The sequence below is a fragment of the Balearica regulorum genome, chromosome 2, assembly GCF_011004875.1.
Source record: "Balearica regulorum gibbericeps isolate bBalReg1 chromosome 2, bBalReg1.pri, whole genome shotgun sequence".
Lineage (NCBI taxonomy): Eukaryota > Metazoa > Chordata > Aves > Gruiformes > Gruidae > Balearica > Balearica regulorum.
Genome location: NC_046185.1, coordinates 58,599,972 through 58,624,448, shown reverse-complemented (window position 1 = coordinate 58,624,448; position 24,477 = coordinate 58,599,972). Strand labels below are relative to the sequence as shown.

Here is a 24,477-nt window from a genome sequence, read left to right as displayed (position 1 = left end):
TGTAACATTTGACTTATCACTGGGAACGTACAAAGTTTATATTATGTTTTGTGGAAAATATCTGTAGAACTCAGCTCAAGTTAATACAGACCCAAATGACCTTCTCCAAAAAACTTCTTAAGCTTCCAGAAAATAGCTCTGCATGATAAAACAGGTATTTTTAAGCAGAGTTCTAGCTCTATAGAGCTCTTCAGTAAACAGCCCCTTCCAGCACACTGTGGAGACTACCTCTTACCGGGTAGATAATATAAACAAGTTTAAATTATATAAATACATTTATAAAGAAGCTATCAATCTTTTAAAGCTAGAACTGCTCATTAGACAGTGGTGCATTCATGCAAAGTGACCCTGTGATCTGACATGGGTCTATAAAACCCAGACTTTGACCCTGAACTGGTTCCTGAAAACTCCTCCTACAGTGGCCAGGGGGAATGATTTCAAAGAACACGAGTGGGATGGGAGAAGAGAGAAGGGAGAAGGGAGAAGGAAGAAGGGAGCGGAACTGACAGGTCATTTTTTTCATTAAACTTCCTATGACTCAAAACCTGGTGTACAACAAAGGGCAGAATAAAAATCCAGCAGATACAGCACTGAATACTTCTTTGTTCATTTTATTCTAATATATTTTGCCACAAAAAACAGAAGCAATACTGTTAGACTGGAATATGTCACCAAACTTGATTCTTTTATCTGAAACTGAAGTCTAAATGACTCTTTTTATCTGCCTTGCTGGTTCGTTGTCCCTCTCTAAGTGCCTGAATGAAAGTGAGGAAGCTCAAAGCTGTCAAATTTCCAGATGTCAGTGGATGTCGCAACACCCATACTTTGAACAGAAGGAAGTGGATTGATTTGGTTAAAAGGATTTTAGGAGGCAAAACATCAAAAGATGGCAGGAAGCAAGAAGAAGGAGGGGAGATCACTGGCTAGTTCCAGCCTTGGCGCTGATTGAAACGAAGGGAGATGAAGCCAGATCTAACAAGCCCCTTTCACGGCTTTCCTCAGCAATGCCCAGCTGAAATGGTAGGTATGATTCAGTAAAAGGAAAGCAGTTTACTGAAGTTTAGTACTTCTACTTACAAGCATGAATTCAAGTTCTCACAACTGGTACCACTGTACTATTTGTTTTCAATGTGTTATTTTCAGCATCAGTTCAAGTTGTCAGTGTATCTTTCACTAAGAGTATCATTATCCTACAATCAGCAATTCCTTACCTCCTTCTCTCCCAACGTGGAATTTACCAAAGCTTATCTAATATATAGATTTGCTGTGACATGTATTAACTACATGAAGAAACATTTTAAAAGAGCCCCCTTTATGCTACCAGGTACCAGTTTTGCTACTCTCAATGTCCACACTACAGAGGCCTCCCTGGATGTGTTCTGTGTGTCTAGTTCTCAATTTCTTTGGAAATTAAAAGTAGCTACCCCTTGTATATTTGTATTTAATTTGCCAGTCAACCGCAGGTCTGAAATATTCTCAATGCTTGAAATTCCTCTCTCTTCTCTCCTCTCATCTTTTCAAATATTCTCTGTATTTGGTACTTATCAAAGTAACAGACAAGATGAATAATCAGATATCCAGCAGGGCTAAATCAGCGAAGCTCCTTGGACTCAGTTCACAATGCCTATAATTTCAATGTGAGGTTCTTCCCATCCAGCCCTATCAAAGGGCCCCCAAACAACTCCAGGTATAGATCTTTTTAATCACTGCCTAGTTTAGGAGTGAAAGCAATGATGCCATGTAATAAAGAACAAGGTCTATTTTCACCACTAACCTAAGCTGAGACACCATATATGAACAATTAGGACCCTAACCCTGTACTACTTATTTTCCCAGTTGCTTTTACTGGATTTTAAAACGATGGATTATTGCTTCTTGTTTTCTTCATGAAAACACAGCAAGCACAATCAGGTGTTCTAAATACCCTGTATCTGAATAAACGACAATCTGTGGTGTTCCACCTGGAGCAACGTCCTCACTACTAACGCACGCACACAGAGCGGCTGACTGCAAGCCCAGCACCATGAACCCCAGGGCTGATTGTTGGGTTTTACCTACACAATTCCTGCAGAAACAGGAGGAACCAAAAATCCCAAGGAGTTACAACAAACCGACTTCAAGGCAACCCGCAGGAAGGGCGGCTGGGAACATGTGCACACGCAGTGAGTTTTGGACCACGATAGCTACGCCAGGCAGGGCGATGTCTTTGGGAAATCCAACAACTTTTTCTTCCCACAACCTGCCACACCTCCTGCTTTCTTCCCACCAAGTGACTCGTCAGGCAGCCTTGCTCTGCCTACCGCAAGTTATCCATCTTCCAGTCTCTCCACCAAATCTCACCCAAACAGTTCGCTCTCAGACTAGTAATGCCCTTGTTTCTCCATCCTTCATGGACACACCTAAAAGGCCCACTGCTTTTTCTAAGCACTGTCACTGTTTTAATATGCCAGTGTAGTATTTTGTGGAAGTCTCCAGTCTTTTAAGGTCAGGTAAAGGGATCTCCTCTGGGCCATGCACACTGTCAACGTGTAATGTAACAAATGAAAAGCTCTATCGGAATATAGTTATATCTGTAAAGCAGTGCAAATACTGTGTAAAACTGCGGTGCAAGGTGAGGATTTCACATCCATGAAATACAACATGTGTTATGCATGCCTACTTTCAATATGCTATAGCTGCCAAGGGCCGGCAGGCCCAGCAAACAGTCTGTGAAGGAATCAAATGGAGGCCACAAAGTCAAGATGCTGCTTTGATTCCTCTTTAAGAAAATATTTACAAGATTCATAGGCCAGTGGTAGGATTCAGAGACCTGGCTGATGCCTTCGGGAGGCCAAGTGATTCAATCCCATGGAAAAGAAGTACCTCTGCAACTGAAAGGATTAGATGCTTGCTCCTATTTATATCCAAGTAACTTTAAAAGACCATCTTCTGTCCCAACCAAAGAAGGACCATTGTCCCCATCCCCCCCCAATACTATGCTACATCTTCAAACACTTGTTTACTTACAGCTGTTCTCATTTCAGTTAAATTTCACAGTGTTTATGGTCAGCAAGCTCTCCTTCAGAGTAATGTACTTCACTGCAGAGCAGTGCACCGTTGGTGTGGAAATATTATGCCATGTGGAATATAAGGGGTTTTTTAAAGATTAACAGTTTAGGAATGCAAGTTACATGCGATCATCACCTATACCTGTCCATTTGTAAATAGCACCTAAACCCCTGGTTTCCAACGCACAGTGTCTGTGCCTTCCCCTTGTTTCCCCCAGAGTAATGTTTTAATCACTATCAATCATGCACAGATGCAGCTTCATGCACAACATGAGGCAGAAAATCCAAACTATTTTTCTGATTTTTTTTTTTTACTGAGATAAGCAGATCACTAAGAAAATCCCAATAACTGCATTTCTTTTTCAGATTCATATGATGAACACAGATTTTTTTTTAAACCTCAAAAAGCTGTTTCACATCTGCAGATTTCTAGCAGTTGTTAGCCCCACCTTGAAATCTGATTTTCTCTGGAAAATCACCTCTGGAGTTGTTTTTTCCCCCCACTGGTCGACAACTATAATTAATTAGAAGAGAGGTGTGTGTCTGTCTGTCTGTGTGTATGAATAATGGAATGAGACACAGCTGGTAAAACTAGCAAAGCCGAAATGTAATGTCTTGACCACTTGTCGCTATTACAAAATCCTATGGCATTTTTCCCTTGTGTATTAGTCTTGCAATGGGGATAATTACATTCTGTCCACTTAAATCTTTAGTTTAAATAGCTACTACAGTCACATATAGAAAGATATTTGCGTGTCTAGCTCCTACTTACATGACTTAACTGCCGTTGAAATCAGGGACAAACATACCTTTTGAATATGGCTTATATATGACAATTAAATAAAAGAATTTCTATAAAAGAGCCTATGCAGTCTGTAGTTTAGTAAGGTAAATTTTCTATTTAGCTAAAAAAATATACGTTTCCTACAACAGCCAGTTATCCACCTAATTAGAATATGTTATAAAGTCTATTACTGCTCTTTTTAAGCCAGAGACCATCAGTGTCATGAAAAACACACTCTGCAAGCAAGGTCTTGTCAGTGAAATAATACTTCAGCTTCCTCACTAGAGAGGCCAAAAACTAGAAATATTTAGAAAAAAAAAATCTGAGATGGTTCAAACAAGTTCAGTTAGCTCTGCAGAATGGAGAAAGGAGTCCTAATTATTACTATTATTACTGTCATCTAATCCAGCTCAGTATATTGCAAAGTACTACAAAAGTTTGTATCTGTGGGTGCACTTCAAAGATCTCTGAAATCTATTTTTACTGTGCATAAACATTTTTGTACACAGTTATTAGCCTGACAAATGATGTCTTTATACAATCCATAATAGAAAGTGTGGCCAAATATGTAACTGAAGTGTTCCAGGCAATATGGAGAAACAGTTGTGCTCATGTAGAAATCAGTCTTTCCAACAGAGATCTCAAAAACCCCATTTGTACTTGAAAGACGTCTCTTGTTTCGCTTTATTTTTTGCTAGCCAACAAATATCTCATCTGTATTCTGCAAAACACACCTTTCAACTGTGGGAGGAAAAACAATGGTTTAGCATTCTGTGGGGAGGGAAGATAAGGAGGGGGAAAAGGGAGGGGGGAAAGAGGGATTATTTCCCCAGTTACCTGGAAGATTAGAAGCGCTCTTCTAATTCACAAGCTTTTTCATAGGGATAAAGGAGGAAGTTGTTTCAGGAAAGCGTGAGAAACTTTTTACGAATGCAGAAATCGGATCAGAGAAAAGCCATCTCTGCATTTATGTTCTGGCAGCAAATTTGGAGTCGCTCTTTCTGATCTACAGACATGCCTTCTACCTGGAATACAGCGCAGTATAGAGTAGCAGGTAACTTATAACCCCACTGTGGCAACACTAATTGTGCTGTCTGTTACTGCCTGTTCCTATAATGATGGGCAGGGCTGAAATCTATCACAGATCTGGACTTCACAAAAGAAAAAAGACTGTTCTAGAATATTTACATGTGTGTGCATGCATGCAGGTATTTTTAGGACATATAGCAACTGGAAATACAAATACTTTGTATTGAAATTCTTAGCGATGATACAGTAAAATAGAAATTTCAGCTAAATTGCAATAGTTTTCCTAAGGAGCCGTTCATCATACAGGTAATATTACCGCGTACTTCCCCCAGCTATGGCAGTTCAGAAATTGGCTGCTCTTTGCTGACTCTTCACTGAAAGAGGTACAGTGAGAATCACCAAGGGGGTAGTTTAAAGTTGAGGTGGCACACACTGGGTTCATTAGCATGACAGGAAGAAAAACGGATGAGTTGGGTTTCCTCTCCAGTGTTAACCCACTGCTGTTCAGGGGTACAAAAAGCTAATGGCCCTACACTTATAGTAATCTACACCAAGAAATTAATCTGTTGTAACAAGGAAGTTGTAGATACCTCACTTTCAAAACAATTTTAATTGAAGCGTGTTACTTATGGTACTGTGTAGGGATTAAGACAAGTGTGAAAACCAGAGGCAGGACTTGCACTCAAGCAAGCGCACAAGCACCAATGTTATTCAACATTCCAGCTGCTAATTAGCAGATGGATGGTATCTGAGTAATAGCTGGCTGGTGCATATATGACCACACATCTGTTTCCCACCTCTCTGCACCACTCTGCACATTGACAGCCTACACACATTTCTCTCTGAAAGTCCTAATTAATGGATAGCTTGTGTTGCAATAAGCAAAGAAACTGTTATTACCTCCTGCAAGAAGAGAAGATCTACAAATGTCATCCGCTACCATTGAACATTTATGTATGGAGTTCAGTACATTATTGTTAAGGAGTAGACATTTCTGAAGGCCTGATGTATTAACTACATGAACCTAATGGGCAGAAGGGGCTGTAGGAAGCTTCACAGAATCAAATACCAATCCATATTGCAACACATTTAATTCTAAACCTTGGATTGCTTATACCGGCTTCCTCTGCAATTCCTAGTACATGTGTCCCATTGGCATGCTCTCCCGCACTGGGGATGCGCTCCACAACCCTCCCAGGGCTAAAGCCTGGTGTGCAATAGGTAATCCAGCACAGGCTGGCACAGATCCCACAGTTTTCACTCGCTGAGCAACTCAATGTGCCAGCCTCGCTAGTTAACCACCTTCTATGAAAAACAGATACACAAGACAGTCCAGATTTCTGCTTCTTAAGATATGACGGAATACTGTTACTTGCACTATCAGTAATTACTTCAGTCAGGGAAACTGCACATAAGGACTTGAACGTAGCTGCACACAAACACTATTCCAAGCCTCTTACTATGGACTTCAGTTTCACACCACACGTGGGAACCTATGCACTGTCCTCCTGGATGAGGACGTTCAGTTCTCCAAAAGACTGAGGCAATGTCCTCTCAAGTTCTCAACCTGATCTTACCGTTAGAAATAAGTTTCATGCCTGGAACTTCAGCCTTATGCATTTCCTAACTATATTTGTGTGGATAGATTACACACAAGTGGACTTAATGTTCAGAGGCTTCCTTTCTTTAAATATTGGTAAATTCTTGCCTCAAGGACACTACATGGTAATGAGGTATAGAGCCCAAAGACAGAATGTATGAAAAAATTTCTTTTTTATCCGCTTTGAATTGCACTGAGCGATCTTCTAACCTTACGACACAGCCTAAGTTCCTGACCCACCTTCTGTTCAACACCCATAGTTCTGTGTACCTTTTTATTTCCCCACTCTTTACCTAGACTCAAAAGTAAACAATTCCAATCTTTTTGGTCTCTATTCATATCAAAGTCTGTTCACAACTTCTTTCTGTGGTTTCCCTATGTTTTTATATACACAGCATGGTTCTGTGTTGCAGCAACACTTGAACACAGCATTCCAGATAAAGGTGAAATGTTGATACATGTAACAGCATCATAACATTTCACATCCTATTTTTATTGATTCAAAATATTTTATCTGACCACAACTATATTCTCTAAAGAGGTCTTCATTCAGCCCTTCATAGTGATGCTTTGGTCCTTTTCCTTAAATTACACAATTAATTAGGATCCAATAAACTGTATTAATAGCACATACTTTGCCCTCCAGTACGAATTACTTTGCATTAATCAAGATTGAATTTCATCCATCATTCTGTTGACTGCTGACCTCATTTGATTAAATCCTTCTGATACTCCTCTTCAGACTTCACTAACAGACAACCAAATATCATTACATTGCATTACATCCACCATTTTTTAAGATATTCTGCTCCAACTGTGGAATTATAGTTGACTGATAAAACTCACTCCTATTCTTCTGTGTCTAGTCACATTTTAATGCAAATTGACTTTTTATGTACCTACTTAGAAACTATTGAGCACATCCATTTCCTTGCTCTTAGATGTTGACATACAACTGAATAATTAAAGATAAATTTATTAATATTGGACAGTATGTGCTATTGTTAATATACAAAGTAAAGCACATACTTTCTAAACTCTTTTTTTAATTCTCACTGTCAGCTGATCATTGTACTTTTTCCAGTATTATACCTATTTTTCTGAGGTTATTAGCTTAACATCTCTCTGCATGTTTTTCAACCACATAAAAATTTCATCTTCTTTTATTACTTCTGCAAAGTAGATGTACATCATTATCTCCATTTTATAAATAAAGAAATTAAGGAAGAAAACCAATAATGATTTCATCAGGATTGCACAGGAAGTCTGTGGCAGAGATGCCAAGCAAACTTGGAGTTGTTGGCAAGACTTATTCACTGATCAGCAAGTCTTCCATTCCTCGTATCATTTCAGTCCTGCTTTTAGTTTTCCAACATCAATGGAGTTTATTTTCCCCATACATTATCTAATAGGCTTGTCAAAAGGGGATGTGGTTTGAAACCTGTGTTATATAGCGCAGTAAATACATTTGCTGGAGGAGCACTGGCAGCCCCAAATACTCACGGCCAGTTGACTGATCATCTAGATTGTAACAGCCGATCAAAAGTGACAGGTATTCACAGTGAGAGCTACAGCTTATTACGAACAAAAGCCACATGCACCTTTCATCCTGGTAATTAAAACAAACAAGCCAGTACTTTTGTCAGGGAGGGAAAAGAAAGAGCAGGTTTGCAATGTAATGATTCCCAACAATGTCTAGCAAATCTTTGACTGGTATGAACAGTAATTTTTTCAGGTGTATCTGAATCTGCTGGGAAGAAGTCAAGATTGTTTCCTATTGAAACAGGTGAAAGGTTCTGCAAGATAGCAGTACCATTCTTGGCATTAGCTGCAAAGCATTGAACACAAACAAAGAGACTGAATAGGTGAAATAACATGAGATGGATGACCAGGCTGAGGTACTGGAGTGGAATACAAGGCCACTGTGACTGTTCTCCAGGAGACTACTGACTCTCCTCTGGAAAACACGGGGTGATGACCCTTACAACTGCTCTACAGTTTCTCAAAGCTGATGGTTTATTCTGGCCAGATGAGCTAGGTTTTGAAACCAACAACAATAAAACTAGCTGAAATTTAGTAGGAGATGTAGAGTATGAACTACCCAAGAACTGAGATAATGATCCCCACCACCACATACAGGAGTGCACCCATTCTCACAGAACCCCCGGTTTGAATAAAGACAACCCTAGCCCAACCAGCCTTAGTCATACCCATTTGTTTATATACGCTTACATTCGTTATCTTAGGCCACAGAAAAGAACATTCTAAATCTTGGTAAAATATAAAAGAAAGGAAGATTGGTTTGGAGGACTGTGCTGCCAAGAACACAATAATATCACCATCAGCCCCCACACATTTGTTATTGCATTCAGCACAAGTGCCGGATGAACATCTGCACTGTAAAAATTCAGCCCATTAGCTCCTTCAGCTTGTTAGCATATTTTAATACTGTGATCACAGCTTTCTATTTCTATCAAGGTGCTACTAGGTGCCAGACTCAGTATTCACATAGTGCGTCATTATTATCTCTACACCCCCCAGGTCCTTAATCTGTCTTACTTTTATGGAGCTATTACACAGCAATACTGAAACAGAAGAAGGAGGAGAAATCCAAGAAGGAAAGAGGAAGCTACCAGTGTAGCAATACTGCTGGAAAGATAAGTAGAGCTGTGATCTTATCATGTATGGTTGGACTAATCTGTATTACATACATCTCTAGCCTCTTAGACTGTATTGTTAAGTTAGACGAAAGTCATCTATCGCATATAAAATGCAATTAATTTTACAACTCGCTCTCCTGATCTGTTTTACTTTAGCTCCTAACAGTGGCTCAGTATAAAGAGTTGGTCAACTGTTTCATTTATGTTTTAAGTAAAATGTGAAAAAATACTTTAGCCTTTATTTTAACCCTAAACCTGTAATTAAAAGAGTGGGTATTTTTAAACAAAGATAGAAATCCCAATTTATGTTTTCATAGGAGCTGAGGTACAGATCTTTCCATGTTGCTTATATTTTTCTTAATGCTAATCGGTCTGTATTCACTCCTTACACTTGCATACAACATGCATGTAAACGAAACAAAAATGAGTGCAAGCCTGCCATAATATACACACAGGTACTCCCACAGTATCTGATGCCTGTGTGTTACACGGTCACAGATGACAACTGTATTTTCTACATGCAGTAGGCTTTGTGTGTACATTTGGTTTTTTAACCATCCAAGCCAAATTTAAGCCTATTTTCATCACAAGATGAACTTAGTTCACTATTAAATATAAAGCTGTCACACAGTCCACAAATCCTGACCAAAAAAACCCCAACATCACTCAGAAAAAACAGTAAGCTTAGAGAAATTAAAAATATCTGTTCCTCACAAAATAAGTGAAAAGACCTAGGCAAACAGTCTTTCAGGTTGACATAAATTCAGCACTTTCAAGCTTGTGTCCTACATTCAAAATTCCTTAACATGAAAAATATGTGCTGAACATAGAAGAAACCAATGTGCCCACACATCTACTGGTTAGTGAAGGGCTGACAGATCTTCACTCATTCTTACACTTATGAAATGAGACATTTTCTCTTTACCTCAGTTCCTGCCCTTTCTAAATGCCGAATTCTCCCAGGAGGACAGAAATCCTGTGCTCTTCATACAGAGCAGTGCACCATTCCTCCAAGGAACCAGGTTTACTGGGGAAAGCACAACTGTTTATCTAATTTGTTTATACTCTTTCACTTAGCATCTGCAACTGGCCAGTGCCAGATTCAATATTGGGCTAGCTGGGCCTTTGATCTGACCCAGGACAGCTGTTCCTATGAACTCATTTAACTAGCTAACATTATTCCAATAAAGCCCCATGTCTTAAGCCAAACAGGACTTTGTTACTGAATGTTGTATTATGTTCTACTAGCATGGGTTCGTTCCAAATGAACCCAAGCCCATGAACAGTCACGAGAGACGCCTTCTGATGCTTCATTCTTTGCTTCATTTCTCTGTAACAAAAAGTCATAAATGATGAGATTTTTAGAATGGGAGAGAAGGGGGAAAGCAACAATTAGTGCTTAATTACCAAACTCTCCTGTATTCAAGGAACTGTCTATAAGCATATGCTTTAGTGAGGCAAGGACTAAGGCATTTAATAACACTACTATTTCATGGAAACCTTAAACCAGTCACAGATAAACCACCACTGAATGGAGTCACTTGTACTGCACTCTGCTTTGTGCTGGCACAAGAGTTTGCACGGTTGAGCTGAGAACAGAATCAAAGACATGACACCAGCCAAAGCAAAGTGGAGGTTTCTCAGAGTTCACCAGAACCAGACCAAGTCTCCAACTCAATTCCTGTGTGGCTGCACAAACATTTGCACAGGGCCAAGTGAGGGAGCAACCACAAGGAGCAACACTGGCTTATGCCAGTTTCAAGCACTTGCAAAACTTTGCAGAGAATAGGGTTTCTCAGACCTTCTAGTCTGAGAAAAAATAGCTGCACACTAATGGCCAAAGCAATGTGCCTTGGTTAAACACTACATGATAAAGAAAAGTATCATTTCGTACCCAATACAGACCAGAAATCACTGAAAAGCACAGATTTCTTTGAGCACAAACATGATGCTATATGTTAAGCTACATAGAAACTTCAGGCAGAAAATTTTCAGTGTGCATTTATTTATACCAGAACATAACTCCCAACTCGTCTCAGTTACTTTAAAACAGAAGAAGATGAGCCTGCTTAAGAAAAAATAAGGTGGTTCATTTCATCAGGGAGATGAAGTGTTTCTGGAGATAAAGGGTCAGATATGCATCTGCAGAATGAAAAGCAAACAAACACCACAGTCAGCAGCATTCATAGAGAAGGAAGGTCATCCAGTTTGACTCAATGTCCTTTTTGTGCGAGGGATTTTTTAAAAATTATTTTTTATTTTATAAAAAGCTTCCTCAAAGCACATTCTCTGAAACACTTTAAACCACATGAAAATCTATGTAATCTTCATACTACCTAAGCACCAGGACATCTTCCCATGCTGTACAGAAGAAATAGTTTGTCACTGCTCCTCTAGGCTTATATTAGCCAAGTGCAAACACAGCACGAATGCAGTGCTCCTAATGAGCATTTACCAGCGATAACCAGTGTGAACTGAATAAACAACAGGGTGAGCGGTGGCTTCAAAATCCACACAGGAGGATTTCAGAACTGCATCTAAAACTTACAGAGATTTAGCCAGACAGCTCCTAGTGCACTGTACAGTGTGACCCTTGCAAATGAAAATGTAGGGAGGAAGGACAGCAATGAACAATACGTACCAATGTGAACTGAAAATAAAATCAACAAAAGTTGCCCAGTTCCACTCTATACTGATGTCATGTTTGAGCACCTACTAGTTGCACATGAAATAATGCCTGAAAAGAATTGTCTCACAGTTTATTCTCTTCCTCTCTCCAGGGGAGGAATTGTGCCTGTGGTATGATACAGTGCTGTGGTTTTTGTACTTTAGTTTTAGGCCTGCATTGATGAAGTATTTTTGCTACCATGCACTTCATGGAGAAAAGAGTTTGAAAAAGGGTGCCCTCAGAGTCCGTGGGAGGCCATTTCCCTACCTCAGAGTGGTCCACAAGGAGCTCGTGTCTCTTGCAGAGCCAAGCGTACCTGTACGATAGAAAGTCACATCATGCCTGGCACTGCTGCTCTCAGATTTCCAGTCTGAAGGTTAGGCACTCTCTCAGATACATAAAAATCAGTCTTTGAATGAAGATTTTAATACACTGTAGACTTTGACCACTTAAAATTCTTTTTTGCATAAGAAAACAGCAGCAGAAAAAAGAAACAGGAGTAAGTAAAAGTGTTACAAGGCATAATTGTACTAAACTGTAATGTTTAGTACTAGATGAGGTTTCCTAAAAGCTAAGAGGAATTGAAGGAGAGATAAATGAAATGTGCAAGAACAACAAACACAAACAGTTCTAACAAATGTTGTTTCTAGATCTTGATTAAAGGTGATACAACTGACTGACTGACTTTGCGAATGAATAATATAGCATTTCAGAGCTATTGAAATTCCCACATTTTCATCTGCATGGCACTGTGAGCTTTTATTTCTTTTCTCATTAACAGTAAAAACATGATTAATGTTCAGCTGGAAACTTTGTGAAATGGAAATTCCTTACCAGGAGCCGAGTTCAGCCCTGTTTGTAAGCAGATGCAAATACCTGATGTTGTACCAGCATATTTCATGGTTGTTATTGGCCACGTACGTGTGTGTCTGGCTTGTCCAAGTTGCTAACACTAACACCATAAGACTCCGGATGAAGAATGGGTAAACTCTAGCATTACTGAATACCACTGCAGTTTTATTACAGAATTAATGGGACCAGTATTCCACTTCATTTATTAAACATCAGGAAATACAGTATTTTTAAAAATACATACAAAATATTAAAGGAAAACACAAAATTCACCTTCATGTCTTGCTTTGTTTCTAAATTTTCAAGCTTGTATTAATTGCTAACGTTCCATGATGTGCTTCAAAAATATGCAAAGATGAAATGATTTCAAAACAAAGCACAGAACCTGCTTATAGCACTTTATGAAATAAGACTGCATTATAGGCTGAAAACCAATTGGATTTTCTAAATAAAAATATCTATCTAGTATTTAGCTGTATACACACAGAACTGAAATCCAGAGCACTATGGTTTATTCTGTAATACAAAACCCAGAGAATCTCTTGCTTTTTAAATAAGTTAGCATATGTATCAAATTAAGTTTTTGTTATAACTCCACCAGTCAAAATTATTTATTGCTCTGTCTACATCAGAAGTTTTTATTTCCTTATCATTAATTGTGCTTAGTGACAGAGAAAGGACAAGTAACAGCATGAGAGATCACTAAACAGTGCAAGATCTGCCCTAGGCTACAGGTCTCACCTGGTTAACACAGCTTTTCCTTTCCAAACTGTAGGCAGGCTCATGTAACCTCATCTTAACCACTGGGGACATACAGAGCCCCAGGTAGAGAGGAGAGATGAATCCTTCTGAACAAGTGAGCCAAATCAAGAAAAAGTAAGCAATAAGCACTTTCAAGCATGTACGGTGACTAAACCAATCAATAAATACAGGTGACCGTGCAGTTTTATGCATGTGCTTTATGGCCAGATGATGGCTCTCCCAATCCACCCCCACCCGAGATCTACACTCCCAGCTAAATCACCCCGCAGTCCCTGGGCAGATGCAGCTGAAATCAATAGCGTCGTAACACCATCCCTCTCCTTTCCCCCCTAAATCCCTGTAACAGCCAAGTTTGAGCTGAGATCGGTATTGACCGGCTCCCAGCACCGGCGGGGCCTCTCCTCCCTCCCGGTGAGGCAGGATCAGCCCGGATCGCTATCTGATTAGAGGGGAGCACGTCCTGACTTTCCCCAGTCACTTAAGCCGGCGTCTCATTGCTTGTCCTTAGAGACCACAGCTCCACTCAGGCAGAGAGCGTCTAGACAGTATTCATGATCCATCTGTCTGGCACAGCCAGGCTGATGACAAACTCTATTAGACCCGAAACAATTTTTTTTTTTTTCCTGCTCTTCCCTCCTCCCATCTCCCTTTTCCTCCGAGAAGCAGTAATCTGACACTGAAAATTACTATCATTGTTGCAATGCTCAAAATAGCAGTGCCAGACTTTCATTAACATCAACGCTAGACTGCTAAATATTTAAAGAAATGGATAAATTTCACCTGAAGTGGGACAGCCCGGCACACATGAAAGCAGAAGCACAATCAAAATGTAAATCTAAGCGGTTGTTTTTATCTGTGCAAATTCGGTGTCACAGTTGGAGGGGGATGCCAAAGGTCTCTTTAAACAAAATATTTTCCTTTGATTGAGCTTTTTGTTTTTAAAACAGAATCATTCTCCAACCCCCTGCAGATCACTACAAGGCTCAGAGCTGACAGAAGTAGGTGGGGGTGGTGAAAGGGAGAGCTATATATTTGATTTGTTTGGGTTTTTTTACCCTGCAGAGGAAAATGAACTCCTACAGCAAACTCTTATATGCCAAAACAGCCATGACACATCACCTCCATCAATGCTGACAACTTGAAATTTGATGTAGACATAATTTTCACATGACAAGAAGGATTTGTTCTCCCTTATTTTATTCTTCAAATTCTCATGCATGTCAATATTTGTGTTTTATATGCCCACGAACACATACAGGTCACAGGAGAGATAACTACCTGTACTGTTTTCCACCAAACAATTAAAGAACTAAAATCACCACCACTGCAACCCTTCTCAATTAGACATGACTTGGATACTGCAGTCTGCAAACAGACGACAGACTATGCTTCCCATTTCAAAATCTAATTTACTTTTAGCAGGACAAGGCAGGCCGATTATTTGTTGCGAAACAAAGGGAAATGCTGGAACAAATGAACTGTGTCCTGCTAGAAGCAGGCACATTGTTTCAATTCCTCAGAGTCCAAATTTTGCAGGTCACATGGAGCAGCAAGCTGCCTCCAAGGCCAAGTCTGCAATGTTTAAAATCCTGTTCTTCATCTCATTTTTCCTATCAGGGCTTTGTGGAGTTAAATACACCCTCGACCTCCAAGCAGTGTTAAAAGAACAGTCATCTCCATTATCTCAATCAATAAGTCTTTATAGCAGATGAAAATAAGAAAAGTGGACCTACCGAAAGTTGACACAGGCTACTTTGTAGGACGCTACCTGTAGGGAAACGCGCAGTAACCTCAGAGTGGCCTCACTGAGAAGAAAAGGTATGTTTTAACATGCATCACCAAACCTGTGTTAAAAATCCCAGTGTAAAACAAGCAAGCTGTTATCTTACATGTTTGGTTTAAATGCCTTAGCATGCATTTTGACCAACTAACACTTGCACGATTGGAACTGGTGGTATCTAAAATCAGACTCCAACACACACTAGCTAATACACCTCATAGCTGGTGCAGATTTTCCCCGGCTGCCCTCCAATTTCTCTGTGCTATAAAGACTAAACTGCCCATTGTAGCAGCATAAGAAAACTCTACCTACAAGTCAGCAGAGAAAAATTAATAAAACCAAAGACCTGCAAAAATACACATTTTGTTTAACTTTGCACATGTGAGACATCTTATTGAGTTCAGTAGCAACATTTAAAAGATCGAATTAATGGCCTTCACACTGGAGCCAGATAAGAATAGTAAGGAGAGAGGAAGACTAAGTCTGAGAGATTTAAACTCCTCTAACACAATGAGATAGCATCTGCTATAATCACGAGATCCTGGGAGCAGGTCACCCACAAAAAATATCTTTCTATACCACTGCTCATGCAACTTAACTAAACTAAACAATAAGCTCCAACGAGACATTCTGGATTTAGCTGCTGGCAAGAGCGCAAATGAGAAATGCTTCAGTAGCCAGGAAATATGGGCTACCGCTAGCATGGCACATAGTGCTTAAATAAACTGAAGCAGAACTTCCATATGAAAATTTATTTATTTAGACATCATTGGGGGGCAGTGTATATATTACTGTGAAATGAGATGAATATTGTTTCCACCACGGGAGGATAGAAGGTTGGAATACAGTAAGAGAAAGGGATTCTTTGAACTAACAGCAGAAGGGAAGGCATACCACAGTAGTGCCAATGTGCTCTAGGTAAAAACAAGAACAGTTCCAGGGAGAAACAGGCCACTCTGCTTGGACGAAGATCAGCGCACACTTACACGTGGCTCCTTTCAACGGTTTCCTACCCATTCAAAAACTGTGCACAAGCAAAAAGATGCAAGAACAGAGCTGATGTCTAACACTGACCAGAAAGAAATTCCTGCTTTAAAGCTCAAGTGATTTTTTTTTTAACACTCATTTTCTTCTTATAGAGCTGTATTACCTTCTTGTCACTAATTAGAGGCCAATGAATATACGTATTTCTGTGTTGGAAGGTAGCCTCGTCAGCCAAGGCATTTCAAGCGCATATACTCTGGTGTATTCTGGTCGGGATCCCCATTAAAATCATTGAGCAAAAGCATGCACAAGTTCCTTAATTCAACATGTCATCTCTCTAAAGCCTGGGGACCTCACTTCAACAAGTATTCTAGAAACATTTTTTCAATGCTAGAATAAGCCAATACAACCAACTGCCACATTTATAATAATACTCTTTCCTATTACCAACTGACACTTATTTCTACCATGTAACAGCCTGTTTAATAGCCAGAACGTGATAAATATCACTAATCCTCATTTGGTTTAAATACTGTTTATGGTTGTATTATTTTTCCGTCTGGCTTCGATCTTTTTTCTCTTTGTTTTAGCATTAGGACCCTGTTTCACTGGGTCTTGGTTTTTTATTTAGAACAGAAATCCCTTTATTTACCAGCACTTGTCGCGCAGTCCCTATTGCAATGAAAAAGTACAGTCACTATCAATATCCCCAAATGCAACAATGAACCAGTCTCTCTGCCACATGGTAAGCAAAAAGTTAAACACTTCCAAATGTTCCTAGCAATTATCAAATATTTCCTCTACAAACTTCTCATTTGCAATGTTGTTACAAAACCAGCAAATATAGTTCTTGAATGATTTAGTAAGAATCTTTATCTAATTATTCTTCTTCACTCAGCACTGGGGAGGTGTGAAGTAGCAGGACTACTGGACACCATATTTTAAAAGGAGTCAGAGAAAATGAACAAATATCGGATTTAAGGAAACATAATTCTTGTGAAGGAACTTGGTTTTATTTTTTTCAAACCTTCCCAGAGGGTAACTGACAGATGGGTGGTAACAGTTCTCACAACTGTAAAAGGCTGATGTGAGAAGGAAACAAACAATTTTTCTCCATGTCCACTGAAAAGTGAGAGAAATGCCACCACTTTGATCTGCACAACTTTCCAGAGACAGGATCATGAAACAGGCCAACCAAAGCTCCTGTGCAAGCAGTAGGAAACCCGCCGCTGAAGGTTTTTTGCAGACACATTTTGTTGTGTTTGGTCTGGATAAACTTTACGCTGCTGGAGACGAGGAGGATGACCTGCCAGCTCACCAGCGCCGCTCCCTTTCAGGCATGCCTGGCTTCACGTTGACCTACTGCAGCGCCTGAAGGGAGGGATGTGGCTTAGGGGGAGACCAGGAAGTTTGCAGATCCTGAATCAAGCAAGTAACAATTTCTACAGTCCAAAGGCCTTTTGAGGAAAAGGCCAGCGTGCCAACACGCTGCTGTGATTACTGCACGATTGCCGCAGGGACAAAGGGGTACTGAAACACCACCGGCACCCCAGCTATCAGACCTCAAGCTGAAGGAGGCTTTCGGAGTTCCACCTAGGATCTCCACCAAGGAACTCATAGGGTGCCACTGCTGCACTGCAGACACACAGGGCCTCCACCTGCGCTGCCCCAGCTGCTGCTTGTCACTAAAGTCCTTCCCTCCATCTGCTACCACAGTGCTTTTCATGGCTCCTTTTGGGCAGTTGTGCTGGTTTGGTTTAAGAGAAGAGCTGTACAGTATCCCAGCCAAAAAACCTCCTCTGTTTGAACTTTAAAGATATGCCTAGAAGTTTTGTATGCACAAATAATAAGGCATAACTTTTTTACAACTCAAAAGCCAAGGTTAGCCTAAGTTCATGGGCAAATACATGTGATATTTCGATCTGGACCCATCACCAAAGCCTACAGCTAGTCCTGGGACTTTGGAAAGAGTTCCACTCCAAAAACCAAATCAAAAGAAAAATATCCTGAAAGAAAATAAAAGCATATGTAGGCCATTATTATTTCAAAACCTCTGAAATCACTGCAGAGGTACCAAAGTACCGCAAAGTACAAGATTTATAAACATTTGCAGTATAACATTTAGACACATGTGAAATTGGAGGTTAGAGAGCAGAGGAGGAAAGGTATATATCCAAAACCTGACTTCATCTTCTATTATGAATGCGCTCCAAGTGATTCTGTCCTGCTTAAAGCCACATGCATTCATTACAAAAATCACAGCTACATGCTGCTTGTAATTTCTATTATTAATAACAACATAACTAACACAGATATTCCTAAGCCATAGTCACAACCAGAGGTGAAACTGCATGCTGAGGGATGTCAGTATTGGCAGAACAAAACCATCTGGAATGCAGTAACGTAACAGCACTTCTACTGTACTTGTAGACCAGAAGCATTATTGGAAAATTCCTCCCCCATCCAGACAGCTGAATTATCGTTTAAAAATAAATTATTGCAGAACATACAAAAACAAAATCAAAGTTTGATTTCACTGAGGGCAAAGCACTAAGAGCATGATTCTGGTGATAAACTCTGGCACTCTGTGTGAGATATTTATGCACCAAAGAATAGCAACTAAAAGTATTTCAAATATATACCTACAAAATCCCAGTGACCTACCAAATGATGCTGATCTCAGCACTAATAAAATATATTTGATTAATAGGACTGATGACTGGAAAGATTACGACTTTCTTAATAGTCTTAACAGCATATAAAGACTGTCACACAGACAAAGCATGAAATATTTTTAGAACCTTGGTAAACAAATTGTTTAATCATTTTTATATTACGCTTTCCTTCTCAGAAGCCACATATAATCCATATGATTATAACCTCAATATCTGCAGCACAAACTCCCTTTGCATAATTACAACTTTCCAGGTTTAGAAACCTAGAGAAAGTGTGTTACAAATTACTGCTGGCTCAGACAAAAACAGTGGTTACTTCCTTTGTCTCACCCCCCCAGATATCGTACTGCAGACCAAGTTTCTGAACACATTGATTTCTGAGGTAAACAGACATATTCGACATACATATACACACGGACACACTCAAAGAGCCAGTACTTACAGCTAAAGATGCCTGGAGGTGGATGCTCTGTCACAAGCAGACAGTTCTCTTCATCACTGTTATCCCCACAGTCATTCTGTTGGTTACAAATCAATGAACCAAGATACAAGCATTTACCACTGGCGCAGGTGAATTTGCACTCTGAAAGGCAAAAAAGAAACCAAAACAAAAATTTGTGAGGAAATTGGTGCTTACCTTCTTCACTGCTAGAATGACTGATACTAAAGGCCATCTTTTTCAAGTAGATGCTATCATGGTGGACGTGTCTTTGGCACTTCATCCCCAAAATAAAGTATTTGTAAGCACTTCACGGATAAATATATACATGACACATTCCAGATCACCAGAATCAATCCACTAGTAAACTAGGTTTGCCATTAGGGGAAACTCAACTTCTTAAAAAACAGACATTATTTTTTTGTAGTTCATGGTGATTACAATTCACTTTGGACAAAGACTGTCTTCCCATACATGTTTGTGTGGCACCTTGCGTATTTGGGGCAAGGCAGGACTATGAATAAAAATAATAATTGTCCCACATTAAAAAAAAGTCTTGCACAATGTAAAACAGCATCAGCTGTAAGGCAACAGTATAGTTTGTAACCAGGAACAATCCTGTCCAGACACAGACAATTATTCCTTAACTACCTTCCCAAAGCCAATTTGCCAGTCTCCCAACTAACTACAATCAAGCACTCGGTCTGTACATTGAACTCCCCCGTGCCAGTTTGCTTTATAAAGTCAGTAAACTACTAAAACCTCTGTAAAGTGTCCAAACGCTATACGCTATATTTTTTACATTTGATTCATTACAAAGAAATTAACAGTTTCCCCTAAATACGGTTCAGTCATGATAACAATTCCTATGAGACCAAGTATTTAAACAAAAACTTTGATACCTCAAGTTCCTTCTTCTCTCCCTTTCTCTGCAAAAGGATGCAGTCTGGCTAACTAATCCTGTGTAAGACACCTTGCTAGACTGATATCTAGCTCTTCTAAAAAAAATGTCAAGGAAAAATTCCTTACCTCATCTCCCACTCAAATTTTACACCAACAGGAGAGCTATGCAGTTACCCCTTCAGAAAGGGATGACATTACCTCCATCCTTGGCCTTTTGTGTATTGGTAAAGATTCAGTAAGTTCTAACCAGTGGTAGCTTTTTACGGGAATTACAGTCCAGTGCCTTGTCATCTTGGATGTTTTAATTTTCAGAGCCCAGTCAGACTGGGCTTCAGTTTGACTGACTTGCCTTCTGTCTGAAGCTGTAATACCTCAGTATTTAAATAAGGCATTATGTACTAAAGATCTCTACTATGGTTGATAATTAAAATTGCATTGCCCTTCTGCTAAACTGATCATTTAAATGTTACTTCCAGAAACAAAGCTTTATAGTAAGCATCTGAGATGTAATTAAGAAATGTTCACAAAAATATACATGCAATTATAAAAAGCTTTCTCACTAGGCTTGTTCCAAAGTTAAATACACTACGCATATAGAACAGAGGACATATTATATCTCGAGAAATTATAATTTAATGATTACACTTCCAACCTGTTGACAAATTCTGCCAATTCTCATTCACAAGCAAAGGCCATGTAGAAACTAAAACCAAGAAACACTCACAAGTTGTTTATTAAAGTAGTGCCATTCCCTGAATCCTGGACTTCCCTAAGGCTGCAGTTCAGCTCGGCTGATTCTGCTTAAGAGAGATGATCTCTGGTCCTTCCCAGCAAAGAGACAGCATTTGTTCATCTTCAACAGCATCAACAAGATTTTCCTCTAATCTTAAGAGCACAACAACAGGACCTATAATTCTAAAAATGTCCTAAAACAGTTACTGAGGCATGATACTTACACACACATATTGGATGTGTAATGTAAGCACGGTAATAGTGAAGGAGGAGAAAAATAAATTGGGAAAGTGAACAAAATAATTTTTCTCAGCAAATTTGCTTTGTAGGTAAAGAGATTTGCAGACTTCACTCTGAACAGTTTTCATCAAGAGTACTAATGGCATTTTGGTACACATACCAGCAAGAACCTGCCGCTGCAAAAACATATGCATCTACATGTGCAACATGTAAAATGCTACTTAGGAATATAAATAAAAGCCATAAAATACTATGCAAGAAAAACAAGCATTTCCTGGAGAAAAAAAAAATCTATCCTTCTATTCCACTTGTTCAAACTGCACTTAAAAATCAGTAAGCATTTGCCTAAATAAGGTCCTCAAGATTTAAGCTTTTTCAGTCCAACCCTACAGTACTTAAAATACTCAAATTGTACAGTAAAATACTGTCCCTGTTCCTTTGTCACCATGTCCTTCTCTGCTACAACAAAGAACTGAAGAGGCATTTAAGGGCTTAGTTTTTCTATTTTGGGTATAGAGTATAAAAAAATGCATAACCAGAATAAGCCTTTAAAACCTAAGGAATTAAGAAGGTCATTAACAGTTACTTTTGGAAAGGAGACTTAAAAGATCGGTCTCAATATTAACAATCTGATAATTAAACACTTCAGGACTCATTTCTGCAACTTCATGAAGTAAGAAACTGGAACAAGAAAAGAACAAAGCTGCCTTGGAAGATCAGAAAAGTTGGCTCGGAAGGGTTCAAACTTTCCAGGTATCTTAAATGAGGAATAAAACACAAGGTGAAATTAGAGTAGTAAAGGACATACTGCTTCTATTTGAAAGACAAATATCAAACCCCATACTGCTTGAAGTTAGAACATTTGGCATGTTATTTTGAGCACAATATTTAATTATTTCCTGTCTCTTTGTATTGAGTCTTAATGTAAAGCTTTCCACGCTTCCCCCATGGCTGATACAAAGTGCTCAAGCAAGATGTCAACACAAAAGCAATTAAAGCTAAGAACTTTGGGTTTCTATTTGCCACCAGATTATACAGTCTTCAGACAAAAGACCAAATGAAGCATTACATTTTTAGGAGCTCTATTAAAGTCTTAAAATTCAGGGGTTTAACTAACATTACCATAAGAGGACTAAGCAGAGGAAAGAATTTGTGCTTTAAGGGTGCTTTTTTTGTTCTGGATAATGGACCACATTGAAATTTGAATTAAAAAACCAGACTTGATCAACTTTTCTTGTGGCTACTTCCTCCTTTCCTCACATACAGGAACACTGCCATTGTCAAGGTGAATAAAAAAAAAGTCATCACGCTTGTCATCCCCTGTTGACGTGCCCACGTTGACTGGAAGGTTGCTCACAATGCTGCAGGAATTCTGTGTTGATTTTAAAATGGCCCATGTTGCTGAAATCATCTTGTCTTGTAATCTCCCACCAAATCTGTTTGCCAAGAAAGCAGTCATCGTGTACTGGGGCTGGCTGGGATGGAGTTAACTTTCTTCATAACAGCCCCTATGGTGCTGTGTTTTAAATCTGTGACCAAAATAGTGTTGATAACACACCAGCATTTTGGCTATTGTTGAGCTGTGCCTGCACAGCATCCAGGCTTTCTTTTTTTCTCACTCTGCTATTCCCAGGGAGTAGGCAGGAGGTGGGCAAGAGGCTGGGAGGGGACACTGCCAGGACAGCTGAGCACAACTGACCAAAGAGATCCTCCATGCCGTACTGCATCCTGCTCAGCAATAAAAAACAGGGGGGTTGTCTTCCTGTTGCTCAGAGACTGACTGGGCATTTGTCTGCTTGTGGGAGGTGGTGAGTGTCTGCCTTTGCATTATTTTTTTCCCCTCTTTCCTTCACTTATTAAACTTTTTTGCTGCTACTCTTCCTATTCTCTCCCCTTCCTGTGGGGCAGGAAGGGGCAGTGAGCGAGCAGCTGTGCGGGTGCTTAGCTGCTGGCCAGGATCAACCCACAACACACGCATCTGCAAAAGTAACTTCTAAATCTAACAAAATTTAACATCCAATGGAGGACACAGAAGTGCAAAACTTAGCCTGCATAATCACGTTCTTTTGAAGTCTGAAGGAAATACTCAAAGGAAAAATGTATGAATGGGACAAATTAATTAAATGGATTATTCAATGAAAATATAGATACTTCTGAACATGGAGCATAGTTAGTATCAGGTATTTGCGACCTGTAAACACAAATTCAGTACCTTAAAGTAGTTTGCATAGTCAATGCATTTAAACAGCATGTGCTTTTACTAAAACCAGAAGAGAATCCTTCCTTGTAAAGCAAGGTGGATCAAAGTCAGTTTGATGGAGATAGTCGAGAGCAAATATTAAAGTATCGTCAAACTGAAAGTTGGTAAATGAACCTGCAGAGGTCTGTACCAAAATTATAGGAGTGACCTCAAAACACTTCAACAGGGAAACCCAGACCAGTCCAGACTAGACCAATGGGCCTAATGACACACCAGAGAGCCCTTTTCAGTACAAAGTCTTGTACTTAGCTTGTCTAGACAAGAAGAGGGGGAAAAACTCCTGTTCTGAAAACAAGCCAGCATAATCCTTCTTTCATGAATAATGTTTCAAAGCTAGGCAGTTTTCCTCCTCTTTTTCAAGGAGCAATTAGTGAAACATCAGTAGGTTGGTCAGCAAGGCCCTGACTAGAGCTAAACCTGAAGCAAGATGACAGCTACTGGGAAGCTGAAAAAACCAGCCCTTCTTATAATTATGCCTTACTATGTTTGTAATTATGTCTGCAGCATAATTTTAAAATTTATCTTGCCGATATACTGTTTCTTCAACATAAAGTTTTAATAAACATACTTCCAGGTAGAACTAGACTACCTTGATAAAAAAGGAACACTAAGAATACTATTACGAACTTTTCCTGTTTTTATAAACTGTATGCAAGTAGTATAAATAAATATATTGCTTATGTGTTCAAGGTAGATGCTTGTATGTATAAACTTTCTACATACAAATACCCATTAATATATGACTGCATTTCAAATCATTACTTGAAGGTTATATTTCAGCTGCAACAGCAAAAGATGGATTTGCCTCATGATACAAAAAACTCCTCTGATCAGGTTTTTTTTATTGTGACATGCAAGATCTGCTGTATTGGGTAGGCTTATTTTACACTTTCTGTGTCTACCCAACAAGATAATTTTGTCCTTGCGTTCAACTTAATTCTTTTAGACTTCATTTACACTTGACTTCATCCATATGAACAGCATTCCCATTGTTTTGTCATCCCACTTACTGTAGGGCATTTTTAATTATAGCTAAGTGCTGTTTGTTTTTCTAATGTAAGT

The 24,477-nt window shown here is 39.3% G+C and overlaps 1 protein-coding gene across 1 annotated transcript in view; it reads right to left on the bottom strand.

The window, feature by feature from the left end:
- LDLRAD4 (low density lipoprotein receptor class A domain containing 4) overlaps positions 1-24,477 on the bottom strand; it is a 285,812-nt gene that overhangs the window by 124,611 nt on the left and 136,724 nt on the right. The window contains exon 4 of the mRNA XM_075744505.1: positions 19,284-19,424. Coding sequence (XP_075600620.1) covers positions 19,284-19,424 — 141 coding nt within the window. The remainder of the gene's footprint in view (positions 1-19,283; positions 19,425-24,477) is intronic.